The sequence below is a fragment of the Eumetopias jubatus genome, unplaced genomic scaffold (assembly GCF_037043125.1).
Source record: "Eumetopias jubatus isolate StellerSeaLion01/CBP00866 unplaced genomic scaffold, mEumJub1_p1.0 scaffold_13, whole genome shotgun sequence".
NCBI lineage: Eukaryota > Metazoa > Chordata > Mammalia > Carnivora > Otariidae > Eumetopias > Eumetopias jubatus.
In genome coordinates, this window is record NW_028274819.1 from 244,888 (window position 1) to 260,170 (window position 15,283).

A 15,283-nucleotide genomic window follows, 5' to 3' on the forward strand; every position below is an offset into this window, starting at 1 on the left:
AGCTTGCGGAGCTGGGAGCTGCCCTGATGGTGAAGGTTCTGGTTCTGCACCAAGGCAGGGGCTTGCGGAGCTGGGAGCTGCCCTGATGGTGAAGGTTCTGGTTCTGCACCAAGGCAGGGGCTTGTGGAGCTGGGAGCTGCCCTGATGGTGAAGGTTCTGGTTCTGCACCAAGGCAGGGGCTTGCGGAGCTGGGAGCTGCCCTGATGGTGAAGGTTCTGGTTCTGCACCAAGGCAGGGGCTGTAGGGGCTTGCGGAGCTGGGAGCTGCCCTGATGGTGAAGGTTCTGGTTCTGCACCAAGGCAGGGGCTTGCGGAGCTGGGAGCTGCCCTGATGGTGAAGGTTCTGGTTCTGCAGCAAGGCAGGGGCTTGTGGAGCTGGGAGCTGCCCTGATGGTGAAGGTTCTGGTTCTGCACCAAGGCAGGGGCTTGCGGAGCTGGGAGCTGCCCTGATGGTGAAGGTTCTGGTTCTGCACCAAGGCAGGGGCTGTAGGGGCTTGCGGAGCTGGGAGCTGCCCTGATGGTGAAGGTTCTGGTTCTGCACCAAGGCAGGGGCTTGCGGAGCTGGGAGCTGCCCTGATGGTGAAGGTTCTGGTTCTGCACCAAGGCAGGGGCTTGCGGAGCTGGGAGCTGCCCTGATGGTGAAGGTTCTGGTTCTGCACCAAGCAGGGGCTGTAGGGGCTTGCGGAGCTGGGATAGCCGCTCAGCCGGGGTCCCATCCTCTTAGCTTGGAAGCTGTTTCAGGTGAGGTGCCCGGGGATGGGCACAACAGGCAGGGTGCAGGAAAGGTGTCTGTCTCCCTAAGTGTGGGATTTGGAAACGCCTTCCTGAGCGCAGCTGTAGCCTGCTTGCTTCCAGTGCTCCAACTCACAAAGTTACTTTTCTTCTTTTTCAAGGTTCCGAAGACTCTGAAGGAGGAAGAGGAAGAGAAGTGGGCGCAGAGGCATCCGGGGCCGTGGTGGATGCTCAGGGGAAGTGGGAAGCCAGTGGCGCATTTAATTCTGATGATGATTCCGAGAGCTGCCCGATTTGTCTCAATACTTTCAGAGACCAGGCTGTGGGGACACCAGAGAACTGTGCCCATTATTTCTGCCTGGATTGTATCGTCGAATGGTCCAAGGTGAGGGAGGCAGCTTCTCTTGGGTTCTTCTTTCCATCGGGATGACCTCTCTCCATTTACAAGGGACCCTGTCGGTTGCCATCCTCTTACTGGGTGGTGCTTTTTGTTCTACAGTAGAAATTGGGGCCATAGGATTGGGTCCTGGCTTGCTCTTTGCTTTGGTTGGTGTGCTCGTGGCTCTTGGGGTGGCCAGTAAAGCTCACTGTGGGGTGATGTGCTCATGGAGCGTGGGATAAAGAGGGTTATTTCTGGGTCAGTGTCCCTTGGGGACCTGTCTGCAGAAATCTTGAATGACCTAGGGGCCGTCTGTGGCTGGCAGAGGCAGCCCGGTATGCTGTGGTCCATCTCAGATGCAGAGCATGAGATTGAGCTCGGCACTGAGTTGCGATGACCAGCAGTAAAGGGGGCCAGCCTTAAAGCAGATGAAGAGAATTTATCAGAAATACACAGTATATTTCATGATGAACTTTATTTAATTTTTTTTAAAGGTTTTATTTATTCATTTGAGAAAGATACAGAGAGAGCACGAGTGGGGAGGAGAGGGAGAAGCAGACTCCCCGCGGAGCAGGGAGCCCGATGTGGGACTCGATCCCAGGACCCTGAGATCATGAGCTGAAGGCAGATGCCTCACTGACTAAGCCACCCAGGCGCCTCTCATGGTGAACTTGAGAAGCAGTAACCCCCTTCCTACTTTTTAAAATTTCTTACCATGAAAAATTTCAAAGACGTAGAAGAGGACCGGAGGAATGATGTGTGCCACCGCCCCCCCACCCCGGCCCGTCACCGTCTTCAGGAACCTTAAGTCTGCTCTCCTCTGCCCAACCTGGAACTTCACCAGCGTGGACGCTGTGTGGAGGTAGCAGACCATGCCACCACCTCCCCCAGCGAGGTTAACAGTAACCCCAGAGCCCCAGCCCTGCTCCCCGCTTTCCCAGAGAGCTCGGGAGTTTGTTTGGACCTCGGCCGCCCTGATGCCACCCTCACGGCTGCACATCTGCTGCCTCACTGTGTGTCCTTTGAGGGCTTCCCTGCCCCTGCCACTACCTGCTTCTGTTCCGTGGCGTTGGATCCGTGGCACAGGTTAGATTAAGGTTTAGATTTTTGGAGGAAGCAAAGCCTTGTAAGTTTGAGGAACATGACAAGGTGCTGGTTGCTTGTCTTCTAGCCGGTATCATACTGGATTAGGGGAAGGAGAAAATAAAGGTAGAAGTGTCACGTAGGGAAAGGTATTCTTTGCAAACTATAAGTTTGTCAACAAAGATGTTATACAAATGAACTGTCGGAATGCGAAGCTCAGCAAGATTGCTGGGCACAGGATTAACAAAGATGAAAAGTTATACTCACAAATGGGTGCCTGGGTGGCTCAGTCGTTAGGCGTCTGCCTTCGGCTCAGGTCATGATCGCAGGGTCCTGCGATCAAGCCCCACATCGGGCTCCCTCCTCAGAGGGAAGCCTGCTTCTCCCTCTCCCACTCCCCCTGCTTGTGTTCCTGCTCTCGCTGTGTCTCTCTCTCTGTCAAGTAAATAAATAAAATCTTTAAAAAAAAAAGTTACACTCAGAAGTAAGTCATAAAAAGACGTGAGACCTTTAAAGAGCTTTTCTAAAACAGTTGGGACTGAATGAAGAAAGAGCACTCTCTGGAGGGGAGGTGCTCAGAGATGGCTGTGGTGACACCAGTTCCTCCCCATTCTGACTGGAGCATCCAGAGCCCTAGAGGTTCTGGGAAATTCATAGAGGAGGGAAAGAAAATACCAAGAATTGCCAGTCCTTTGGAGAAAGGGAGAGGTCACCTACTGGATATTAAGATTTCTAAAACTATTGTGACTCCACCGGGATTGCTCCAGGAACGGAGACCAGGCCCCAGGAGCGTGGTGGGGACCTAAAGGCAGGCTTCGCACGAGGGAGAGTGGCGCTCTTTGTAAGCGAGGGTGAGTGTGAGAAATGGAGAGAAAGAGGGTCCAGCTCGAAATGCATGCACAGCGCCGCCTAGACCGAAGATGGGGCGCTGGTAAGCAGCTCTCTGGAGCCTTCTGAAGAAAGTGCAGGGCACCTGTCAGGACAGAGAAGGGCTCTTAACGCTGCCTGGGAGCAGTTGGGCGTGTGGTTCCGCCATGAGACACCACCGCAGGTGCCGGAAGGTCAGACCAAAGACCGGGGAGGATGGGAGCCCCCGTACCTCTCATATTGGAGGGTGTGTTCAGTAAAGAGTCGATCAGCATACAATGAATTTTTGACTTCTGAAGGAATTGAGTGTGGTATTTTTTTTTTTAAGATTTTTTTTTTTTTTGTAAATTTTATTTATCTGAGAGAGAGAATGAGAGAGAGCACGAGAGGGAGGAGGGTCAGAGGGAGAAGCACACCCCCCGCCGAGCAGGGAGCCCGATGCGGGACTCGATCCCGGGACTCCAGGACCATGACCTGAGCCGAAGGCAGTCGCTCAACCAGCTGAGCCACCCAGGCGCCCCTGAGTATGGTATTAATGGTGAAAACGACCCCACGGGATCCTGATACAATTTTTATTTCCTACAGAATGCCAATTCCTGTCCGGTCGATCGAACTATATTTAAGTGTATTTGTATCCGAGCCCGGTTTGGTGGTAAAATCCTGAAGAAGGTAAGTGTAGATGCTGTCGTCGAGAAGCCCCTCTTCCCCGCCAGTGCCTTGCTGCATTGGTCCCTGTCTAATGGGAGAATGCGCTTTCAGAAATTGATTTGTTTTCCTGAAGTGAGTAAATATTGGTTAAGTGCTTTTTAGAAATCCACTACAGTGTCATCTGCAGCAGGAAGGGGTGAAGCCGGTCGATGGAGGTGCTGCCCCGTCTACGAGTTCTGGGTGGGAGGGCAGGTGGGGGGGGGAGCGGATGGTGGCAGTTTCTCAGACTTCCTTCTCCCCACTCCCACGTGCCTCTTCTACATCTCACAGCTTCTCTCCTCTACCACAACAGCCAAGGGGGAGACCACACCCCCGATGGTGCTGGGCAGGGGTCACGCACAAGGAGGGCTAAGAAGTTCTCCTCTGCTCTTAGGTGCTTGTCTGCTTTGTAGAGGCTCGAAGGGCCTGTACGAGTCCTCTGTTGTTGAGGAGGGGCATCCCAGAGACTCGCAGGCACGCCTTAGACATGGGTTTTGTAGCTGTAGACCTGCTGGTTTCTTTACAAGGGTCACAGAGCCATAGGTGCACGGGGACTTGGGCCCTGAAGGCTCAGGTTTGTGCTGCAGGCAGCAGCTGTGGTTTTGCCAGTTCAGGCCCCTGTCCCCTGTCCCAGAAGCTCTGCTGTCCTTTCCTGGAAGTGGTCCCCATGTCATGTAGGCAGCCTTCGTTTACCTGGAGTATCCGCCAGGGCAGTGTGTGGACGTGCGTAGAGAGGTCCAAGTGGCACACAAGCGAGCTCAGCTGGAGAAGATGGGAGAGTGACCCACGGTGCAAGAGGCTGGGGAGGACCCTGAGTCTCCCACCTGGCTCTGGAGAAAAGGTTGAGCGGGTGCTGACACAGACGGAGGAGAGGAGCAAGGCTGTGCCCCACGGCGTGGGGAGACGGGCGGGGGACGGAGGTGGCAACCGTTTGAGGGGAGTGTGTCCACAGAGCTTGCACACCAGGCCTGGGTAACGGCGGCATAGGGAACCACGCCCCTGAGCCTGCATGGAGGGCCCGCCCCCTGCGCAGCTGTGACTGTCCCGGTGCACGAGGCCTCTGAGACTCCCTGTCTTTGCTGAGTGGAACGACAGTTCTCAAGAAAGGCCTGCTGCTTTTGTCCTGCTCCCTCCTCACGTTCCCAGCGCCGGGGTCCGGGCTTGTCCTGCCGGTTCACTCTGTTCTGGGGCCTTCCCGTGGGAGGAGCTGCTTGGTGTGCTCCGCGCCGGCACAGTTGTTGGCTCCGCGGTTCGGGCTCCTGCCGTGTGACCAGTAGGGCTTTTCTGCTTTCAGATTCCAGTGGAGAACGCCAGAGCCGGAGAGGGTGAGGAGGAAGACCCAACCTTTTGTGAGGTGTGCGGCAGGAGTGACCGGGAGGACCGTCTGCTCCTCTGTGATGGCTGTGATGCTGGGTGAGCCTGGAGCCCTTCTCGAGGCAGTTTCGGAAGCAGATGAGCCGCTTCTGCTGTCCCGAGTCCCTGACAAGTGGGAAGTCCCTCGGAACTGCTGAGCCCAGCCTCTGAGACTGGGGTTTTAAATGAACCTGTTAGAGGGAAGTCCGCAGGGTTGCTGTTCTGTGCTTTCCACCCACAGTTGTTCGCTGCTGTGGTCACTGAGGCCAGTCACCCTGTGTTCCGAACACCTGAGCCGCAGGCCACTGGTTGGTAGCCAGCAGGCCTCCCGTGCTCTTTTATTCCTCGCCTGTTACACCCTCTACCTGTTCCCCTCCAAATGTTCTTGAGGCCACTTACAGAGATGCACATGATGCATCGAGACAGAGAAAAGCCAAAGGAAACACGAGAAGTGGGGGCTGTGGGGCCAGCCAGCAGGTCCAGGGGCCCAGATAAAGGACATGTGCGGGACCCCGCCTTCTAGGAGGTCAGGTGATCCCTGTGTCCAGCAGGCCCTGGCTCCTGGGAGCCATTCCCCGGCCTTCCATCATGGTTCCTCTTCTCAGGGACCCCTGAGGGGGCTGCCGCTGGATGTCTTAAAGAATTTTTCTGCTCTAAGCTTGTGGTGAGAGGGTGGTGGCAGCCTCTCAGGGCACGGGTGGTAATGAGAGAATCCCATGAGGCTGGCAGGTCTGGAACTTTCTCTGGGGCAACACGTAGCCCTTTTGAGGGTTGGGCTGACAGCAGGAGGCAAGAAGTATCGAGCCCTGGTGGCACAGAGCTGGCCCTGGAAGCGTTCAAGTTTGTTTCTGTTGCAGACTGGCCCAGGCTTTGACCCCTGCCCAGGGCCTCCCTATCCAGGGCCTCCTGCGTGGAACTTGGTTGGTCACATGCTTGCTCCCCAGACAAATGCCACATGCTGTGCATTTATCTTCCTAGGGCACCTCCCAGGGCTCTCCCTCTCTGGCGCCACCCTCTTGACTCACACACTGTCTGGTCTCCCTTCTCACGAGTGGCTGCCTGCATGCGTGCCATGTGAATGCTCCACTAACAGGCTGCTCCAGCTGGGGGCCCCGGGAGTTTCCATGTCTGACTGCCCCCTGCTCATTGGTTGCTATGAGTCTGGAGGACAGGAGAAGGGGGTGCCTTGGGTGTCCTGCAAGCCCTCGAGGACAGTCCCTGCTCTTGCCATCCCTGTGCCTAGTTTACTGACTTGACTGAGTGCAAGCAGGAAACTGAAAAATACGGTCTCCTGGGGCTCCGGGGCCAAGTGGTCGGCTCAGCACCCAGAGCTCAGCTCACATACAAAACCAGTCCTTCCTCCGTGTGTATGGCCACTCTGGCTGGGCCTGGAACAGCTGGGCGCTGCAGGAGAGGCCGTTGGAGGTGGGAAGGACTGCCGTGTGGGAGGGCTGGTCCTTGTCACTGGCCTCAGCTCTGCAGCCCAGGGCCCCCCAGCCGGATGCCAGACTTGGGTGCCTTCTGGTGGTCCCCAAGGTGGCTGGTGAGCCCAGGTGAGGCTGTTGGAATGTTCACTCGCAAGGCCTCGTCGTTGTTTTCCTGCAGCTTTTGAATTGGGCCCATGGTGCTCAGTTCTTTACGCCAGGGTCTGTTCTTAATCCTTGTAACTAAACAGTGACTTTTAGGGATTTTATGTGCTTGAATTCTTGAGCAGATAACAAAGCAACTAAGGGATGTAAAAATCCTGATGAGTCTAAGACATTAAGACCGATAAATAATAGTGGTCTATAAACCACCATGCACCCTTACACTATTAGTATCTGGCATCTGCTGAATCTTCTCGTCACTGTCTTTCATCTTAACAATCAAGTCTGAAATTACTCCATCGCTCTTTTGGAAATGGAATCGCAAGGCTGTAGATACACGAATGTGTGTAACGTCCTTTGGCTGTTACAGGAAGTAAGATACAGATTATCTGATTTCCTGAAACTTGCATTTTAACGTGAAGGTATTGAGTCACTGGGGAAGCCGTGGAGGACGTCACTGCGTTCTGTCGCTGCAGCTTCTATACGGGCAGGAGGTCAGTTCTGCGTGGCTGCAGCTGCCGGACAGAGCGGTGTCCTCGGCTCAGGAGCTGTGCCCCCATCCTGGCGGCCACTCTGACTCTCCCTCCGTGTGAGTCCACAACCAGTCTTCCCCGTGGAGTGACTGTGCTGGACCAGGCTGGCCAGGCCCCACACCTGTCACACACACCAGCGGCCTCTGCGCGAGGCCCTGGAACTTGGCCTGAGGACAACATCGAGTGAACCATGTTGGATTGCAGTCCTTTGTGAGAAGCTACAGAATCATTGCTTCTATTCCTGAGACCGTGCAGGGAAGGATCTTCTGAGGCTGGGATCTACTTGGGGTGTTGGGGTGCTCCCCAGGACTTGATGCTGGCCTGGGCTTGCTGGGTTGCATTCCAGTGAGGGGTTCATGGGGCGAGGGTTTCCACCTGTCCTGGCTCACCAGATGCTCACATTTCAGCGCTGTGAACAGTGTGTGGTCGTTAAGCTGCACTGAATCTGGGCTCAGGTCCAGGGATTTAGCGGGGTGTCCACATGGGTTTTTGTCTGGCTCAGGGCTATCTGGGGTCTTGGCATGAAGCTTGGTGAAGGCTGGCTCGGGCAGCCCATGCCAGCAGTGAAGTTACTCTTCCCAGACTGCTCTCCTTGAAGACTGGATCAAAGCAACTGGAAGACCATGTTTAGGGCACATTTCTGTCTACTCTCAGCAAACAAAACCTTTCTTTCTCTATCAGCTCCTCAGACTGGATTATGAAGTGTGAGGTGCCAACATTGGAAACTCTTGGGGCTGCCAAGTGACAGTGGGGTGGGGGAAGGACAATCTGAGGTCTCATAACCAACCAGAGATAGGCCTCCAGGTGCAGGCAGGTGCGAGACACCTCCCACGGTCAGCCACATGTCCCCCACAGGATGGAGCTCCCCTGGGTCACGTGGCCACCTGAGCCAGTCCACACAGTACGCCTCTTGTGGAGGGTTTCAGGGACCATTGGGCCCCCTTTGGAGGACAGAGTTACCCAGCATGCCCGGGGGTGGGGGGGTACTGCAGAAACATTAGGAGCCTAGTGTCTCCGTCTGATGCACGTGGACCTCTTAGCAGGCCAGCCTGTGCCACGTCTCCAGGGTCAGGTCTGGTGAGATGTTTAAGGCTGAGGCTGTCAGCAGTGCCTGCCTGTGTGCTCATGGCCTTTCCTCTTCTGGTGAGAGGGAGCACTGGGTCCCTCCCTCTCCTAAGGACCCCAGTCCATGGGTCAGGGCCCCACCCTCATGACCTCGGTTAACCTCACCCCTCCCCCACCCCAGAGACCCCCCCCCCCCATCTCCAAACGCAGTCACTTTGGGTATTAGGGCTCCAACATAGGGACTGGGGGGACACAGTTGTCTAGAGCAGGGTGTGCTCCAGTCTTGGGACACGTTCGGATGACATTTGGTGGCTCACTCGGTTGTAACAGTGATGCTAGAGCCCTTGTCTGCCTCCCTCTTGCTCCTGCAGATACCACATGGAATGTCTGGATCCTCCTCTTGGGGAGGTGCCGGTGGATGAGTGGTTCTGTCCAGAATGTGCGGCACCTGGAGCTGCTCCCGCCGCTGGTAAGGCACTGCCTCCCTCCCAGGCCGGGAGCGCTCAGGGGTGCTTCTTGTCTTCTGGGAGAACTTGTAGGGCTTTCTGTCAGTGCAGCTGTATGGCGATCCGTGGGGTCTGTGGGTTCAGGGCAGCCCAGGCCCCAGGAGATGCCCCCTGCCAGGCTGAGGGCGTGGCAGGTACACATCAGTCCAGGATTTTCTTTCTTCCCAGTTGCAGGGCCTGTGAGCGAGGAGGAGGTCTCCCTGCTCTTGGCTGATGTGGTGCCCACCACCAGCCGGCTTCGGCCCCACTCAGGGAGGACCCGCGCCATTGCCAGGACACGGCAGAGCGAGAGAGTCCGAGCAACCGTGAACCGGAATCGGATCTCCACCGCCAGGAGGATCCAGGTGGGTGCGTGCGCCGCTGTGGCTGCCAGTCCTGCAGAGCCGCTCCCGCTTGAGCCTCTCTGGGTGCTGCCCACCCTGTGGCAACACTGGCTGTCAGCAGCCCTGGGAGGGGCAGTGGTGGCTCTTCTTTGCGGTCTGGCAGCTCACCTAGGCAAAGTGGCAAGCTGACGGACAGGGAGTCAGAGGTCCTTGTGGGGGCCGGCCCCATCACAGATGCCCGCAGTCCTTCCTCACTTCTCCTGTGGCTACCTCGTGCCCCGTGTCCTTTCTCCCTGGTCCCCAGCCTGTGCAGCGCCCCCCGTTTGCTGGGTGACCCTGCTGCTGTGCACTAGCACAGTTCACTGAATCAGCCCTGGCTGTGCCGTTTGCTCCTCACTACCTGCCTCGCCCTCATCCTTCATTCTCACCCTGAACTTGCGTCTCGGGAGGCCCTCCCAGGCCCTGTAGTGCCCGCAGGAAGCTCTCAGCCATTTGTCTGTCAGAAGCAAGAAGGGGACACCAGCTAGGCCTGTTATTGACAGGCCGAGGGCATCCAGCTTCTGTGGTTTCCTTGGTGGGGGCTGGCATGGGGCTCCTCCAGGGCTCCCAGGTGGTGCCACCCCCACTGGGGTCCTGCCCAGAGTCCTCCGTGGGGCACAGGGAGATGTGTGAGAAGCCCGAGGGCAATTGCCCCGCTGACAGCACCCTCCTTGCCATGTAGCATGTCCCACGGTATCTCATGTCTTCTCTGCTGGACGAGACCATTGAGGCCGTTGCTGCTGGTCTGAGCACAGCTGTGTACCAGCACCCCGTGGCGCCCCGAGCCCCTGCCAAGCGCAGGAGGAGAGCAGGTAAGCCCAGGTGTGGTGGCTCGGCTGGTGGCCACATGCGTGTGTCCCTGGAAGTAGCAGGCCACGTGCTCACCCCCCTCCCCACCCCGGGAGCTTCACCCCCAGAGCCACGTCAGGTTCTGCAAGCTGGCTTTTTCAGATCACAGACATCCCGCACAGAAGCTCCTCCAGGCCAGGCGGGTTTGGTCCGCTCTGTCCTTCTGAACACCCGCTGCAGACCTGCACGCACATCTGGGCAATGTGGCCGCCCCGACCTTGGTTAGGAAGCACTGCAGGACTGGGTGGCCGAACTGCCTTTCTGCCCCTAATGCAGCAGTACACCAGGAAGACCTGGTTCTGGGCTTTTCTCTGGGAGCTGTTGAAATGATTGCTTCACTGGTTTCTTGTCCTTTGCCACAGTGGTTCTGGTGATTTGGTCCTAGTAAGTCCCGTCCTTGCCTGGTGTCAGTAGGTCCCTCCCGGGGAGAAGCCTTGGGGCAGCACGTGTCTAGTTCCTCCCTTGCATCATCCTCCGGCCCTGAGCATGGGGATGGCTTCCAGGGTTGGGCTCGAGCTCCGTTCTTCAGTGGGTGTGGGCTCTGGTGGAGAGCTCTCCCCCTACCGCTCCCCCCCGCAGTCATCTGTTTAAGGCACCGTGGCTTATTCAGTGGGTCATGATCTGAGCTCTTGGAGCGTCAACTTTATTGATCCAGGTTTGACAGCGAGGACTCCCGCCCCACCTAGCCCTGCCCTTCCCCGCCAATGCCCCCAGCCCCCACCAGGCAGCCCTGGCTTCTTCGCACTAGATGTTAGTTTTGCCTGTTTTCAGACTTCCCATAACGACACGTTCATGAGATCCTGGATGTGTGCTGGTGTGTCACTCAGCATGGTGATTTTGGAATCTGGGTAGTTGTGTGTGTCAGTGATTAATTTCCATTTATTGTCGAGGAATATGGATATTACACGGACATATCGCAGTTTGTTGATGCGGTTTCCTCCGGGGGGTCACTTGGCTTGTGTTGGGTTTAGGGTTGTTGCAGACAGAGATGTTGCGAATGTTCCAAACGTCCTTGTACCAGTGTATCATAGGCAGGTGTTTGGTTTCCCTTGAGGAAGGAGAAGACCAGACCGTGGGCTCACCGGGTAAAGGTGTAGTTAAGGTTATGTGGCTCTCGGGGCGCCTGGGTGGCTCAGTTGGTTAAGCAACTGCCTTCGGCTCAGGTCATGATCCCAGGGTCCTGGGATCGAGCCCCGCATCAGGCTCCCTGCTCAGCCAGAGGCCTGCTTCTCCCTCTCCCACTCCCACTGCTTGTGTTCCCTCTCACGCTATCTCTCTCTCTCTCTCTCTGTCAATTAAATAAATAAATAAAAATCTTAAAAAAAAAAAAAAAAGGTTATATGGCTCTCTGTAGCCCCATCAGCAGCATGAGAGCCGAGTGCCGCGCGTCCTCCCCAGCCCTGGGGATGGCCGGTGTTTGTCCTCGCCGTGACCGTGGGGTCTCTGCGACATCCCTGCCGTGCCCTGTGTTCCCCACCATTGGGCCGAGACCCGGTGCTATTCAGCTCTGTTGCTGTGGAGGTGCGGGAGTGGGCAGCCTGCATTCAGGTGCCTCCCCAACGTGGGCCCGTGCTCTGTGCATGTTCTCTGCTGAGGGTGGGCCTTCCCTTTCTAGTGGACAGAGCCGGGAAATCCATCCAAAGGTCACGCCGATTCTTGACTCAACTTATGAAGGTTATAAGATTTTACGCATCTCCCATCCGCGTCTCTCGTTTCTCGTGTCAGAAATCCCACATTTCAGTGCTAGCTCGTGTCAGTGCTCACCCCGTTTCCATCCCACAGAGAACAGCCTCAGAATAACAGTTTCAGGTCTTGCCAGCGCTGTGGTTCGAGGCGGGACTGGAAGGTTTTCCTTGTGTCCCCAGCGCGTACCCCACTAAGGGCAGGCCGCACCCCTGTTACCTGTGCTCGGGCAGCTGAGAATAGTTCTTCTGTCTTTGGTTATGCCTTGTTTGCTTCATTTTGCATGGTAATTTTTTAGTTTGGGGTTCTTTTTTGTTTTGTTGTTTTGTTTTGTTTTGTTTTGGCTTTGCTAGTGAATTTTTTATTTTTATAGACTTCTCTCAAACCTTTGGAGGCATAGAGAGAAACGAATAGTGAACCCCCACTCAGCCATCCTGTCGCCCGGCCTCAGCATCACTTCTACCCCTTCACCTGCTCCCTCCCATATTATTTTGAAGCACATCCTTCACGTCATCATCATTTTACTTGGAGGTATTTCGTAACGTGTTTCAGAAAGACACAGTCTTTTTCTTTCAGCTGAAGTGCAGTATCTGTGTGACACCCGAGAAGGTGAATGGTAATTCCTTAACACCATGAAGTAGTCTGTCAGTGTTGAAGGTTCTAATTGTGTCATAAATGTGATAGAATTTTAAAACCTAGTTCATTTGAATCCAGAGCCAAACAAGATCCATGTTGCGCTGATGGCTGTATCAGGTGAGCGTCTCCTTGAGCTCTGGATGGTGGAGGGAGCCAGGTCGCCGTGTGCGCCCCTCCCAGCCTGGCAGCCCGCGTGCTTGGAGCCACAAGGTCACTCGGCTTCACCTGGGACTTTTGTCTGTTTGGATTTGTGTTTGCAAGTTGCCTGGTGTTGGGAGCAGGCAGGGCCTGCTGGTCTCCCTGCTTGTGCTCCTTGCTCGGCCCCGTGATCTCACTGAGGAAGGCAAAAAGAGGCTTTCCTCCTGCGCCGGCTGCTTCCCAGTCCTGCGGGGGTTTTGGCCAACGAAGATTCAGGCCTCGGTTTGTTTCTCGGAAGCACCAAGTTGCTGGTAGCGTCCTTGCGCAGAGCTCAGTTAGGGTTGTCAGCAGCGTTAGGGACTCATGGATTTAGACATGTGTGATGTGTTAATGGCATTCCACGATTGCTCCATCTCCATGGAATCCGCTCCTTCCAGGCTGAAGCCCCTGTCGGTTTCCCGGGGGTGCTGGAGCGTCATGGAGTGAGAGTCGCCCTTGAGCCCATGGTAGTGTCCCTGAGGTGACCATGGCTGAACCCCGGTGTTTGTGCAGTTTGATCTTTAGGACATGTTCCTAGAGATGCGTGGTAGGTCCTCTGTCTTCCAGTCCGTTGGGAGAGTTCTCTGTGGTTCGACCACGTGGGCACACACCTGGGGCCATTTGTTTCCTTTTACTCTGGATCGTCAGGGTTGGTTGGCTTTTCGTTTCGTTATATAATGATGTGAAATATTTATTGGTTATAAAAGTCAAATTTGCAAATTGCTCTGCACCGCCTTGCCTTCCCTCTCTTGCTCCTCCATGGGGAAGCGCTGTTTTTTAAATTATGGCTTATTTCTCCATTAGAAAACCCCAATACAGTGCACGTGCTGTCTATATGCCAGGTCCTGGCTGTGTATGGCACATCCTTGAGGTGGGGACGCCCAGGGGATGGGTGGGGGGCCTCAGGGCCCACAGGAAAGCATAGACTGTCAATGTGCTTTTTGTAGGAAGACGGAAGAAAGTGTCGGGAAGAAGGAAAACACAGTCCAGGTCATCTCTGAAGAGCAGGAGCTCCGGGACGAGGTCTAAGAAACGCCAGGGTCGTGTGAAGAAGAGAAAAGGGAAAAAGTCAAAGGTAGCCTTGGAGGGTAGTGTTCCCACTGCGCCGGTCAGTTCCCTTGTGCAGCTAGGTGGTGGGATGCACAGAAAAGCCTCCTTTTTCTGTATTTACTTAGAGGTCCTCTGATAAAAATGAACATTTCTGCAGCACACATTGAAGATGGGGCTGGGACAAGAGATATTCCAAGACCCTTCGGAGCCGGGCATCCTGAGGGGTTGTGTATGACTCTTGGCACCCCAGGGGTGGGCAGGCCAGAGGGTGTGGAGGCAGCAGGGCTGTAGCCACCAGCTTGTCCGGGAGGCAAGCAGATTGTTAGCTGGGTGGCGGAATGGAGAGAGGGATTCTGGCTGGGGTGTGCGGCTGAGCTTTCAGCCGGCGTGGTCTCGTCCTCCAGCTCTGTCGCCACCAGGCTTTCAGAGCGGGACCCCGTATGTGTGCAGCCCGTGTCATGTGTCCCTGCTCTGCAGTACTGTCCTCATGGCAGCTTCTGGCTGGAAATTGAAAGCACATTAATGTGTGAAACACAAAGAGTTCAGTTGTGGCCATTGTTCAGGTGTTTGCTGCATCTTTGTGTGAATTTATACTCAAGGTTATTGCCGTTGCCTGACCAGTGTAAATGCATGGCGTGTACGCCTTTGGAAACCTAACGCCTCCGTTTTACATGGAGTACGGGAGCCGCCGCTCTGCTGGTTCATTGAGGCGGAATTCCTGGAGGGATGACCACACGGGCGCCGGCGGCACGCCTGCCCGTGTGGGGCTGCGGGTCCCCTCTGCACTCCTCCTCAGTGTCAGGTCACTCATCACCTGGGTGATCTCTGCTGCTTGTGATTTTGTGTTCAGAATCAAGCACCACCTGCAGTGGTAGGTGTGCCAAGGTCCTGCAGTTGGTTTTGTGGTGCGTAGGTGGAGATGTTGGGACGTGTTCGTTAATTCTGTTGAAGCAAAACCTCTAGAGCATTACCGTTAATACACAGGAGGCCCTTTGGCTCCGGTGTAGCATTTCCTCAGCCTACGGTGTGGTGTTTTTGGAGCTTTTAGCTCCTGGCTTGCTCGTCATTCCTTTCCTTTTGTGACTTTGGTTCAGAATGAAGCCACAGCCCGCTCCCGGATCGCACGGACCCTGGGCCTCCGGGGTCCGGCCCGCGGAGCCTGCATCCCGTCTGTGCACAAGCCAGCAGACCCCTCTCTGGGGCTGATGCGTGCGGACATCGGAGTGGCCTCTCTGTCTCTCTTTGGAGACCCCTATGAGCTGGACCCCTTTGACAGGTAACTGCAAGGGGAATTCCCTCCTTTCTTCGTGGGCAGTGGCCTCGGATTTTGCATTTGCACAGTGAGGGTGAGGAGTCCTGACTCCTTTTCAGATTCATGTAGGTGGTGTGTGTAGAAAGAACTCTATACAACCTCATCTGCTCACGTGGAGGAAGGTCTAGTTTGCACATCTGCCCCACCTGCCCTGTGCCCACTCAGAGGCTTGGGCAGTTGCCAACATGAAGCCACTCCGTGGGGCCACGTGTGCAGTTAATAAGGAGGGGCTGGGGGTCTCCCTGGGCCTCCAGTGTGGGGTCACCATTCCTTTGGCCTGTGTGCTCTCTCCAGCAGTGAAGAGCAGTCTGCAAACCCTGCTTCCCCTTTGAGTGCCAAGAGGAGGGTTCTGTCGCAGTCAGCACTGCGTTCTCACCGGCCTGTGGCCAGGCCCGTGGCCATGGGGCTCTCCAGGTGTGTGCTG

At 55.8% G+C, this 15,283-nt stretch overlaps 1 protein-coding gene across 6 annotated transcripts in view; it reads left to right on the forward strand.

Moving 5' to 3' along the window:
- PHRF1 (PHD and ring finger domains 1) overlaps positions 1 to 15,283 on the forward strand; it is a 29,920-nt gene that overhangs the window by 8,567 nt on the left and 6,070 nt on the right. For 4 of the 6 annotated variants that reach the window (XM_028094311.2, XM_088017878.1, XM_088017877.1 and 1 more), the window contains 9 exons: positions 893 to 1,116; positions 3,646 to 3,729; positions 5,042 to 5,160; positions 8,656 to 8,753; positions 8,959 to 9,134; positions 9,835 to 9,964; positions 13,445 to 13,572; positions 14,642 to 14,823; positions 15,154 to 15,273. In XM_028094311.2, the coding sequence (XP_027950112.1) occupies positions 893 to 1,116; positions 3,646 to 3,729; positions 5,042 to 5,160; positions 8,656 to 8,753; positions 8,959 to 9,134; positions 9,835 to 9,964; positions 13,445 to 13,572; positions 14,642 to 14,823; positions 15,154 to 15,273 (1,261 nt within the window). The remainder of the gene's footprint in view (positions 1 to 892; positions 1,117 to 3,645; positions 3,730 to 5,041; positions 5,161 to 8,655; positions 8,754 to 8,958; positions 9,135 to 9,834; positions 9,965 to 13,444; positions 13,573 to 14,641; positions 14,824 to 15,153; positions 15,274 to 15,283) is intronic. The other 2 variants (XM_088017879.1, XM_088017880.1) reach the window with 1 other exon arrangement.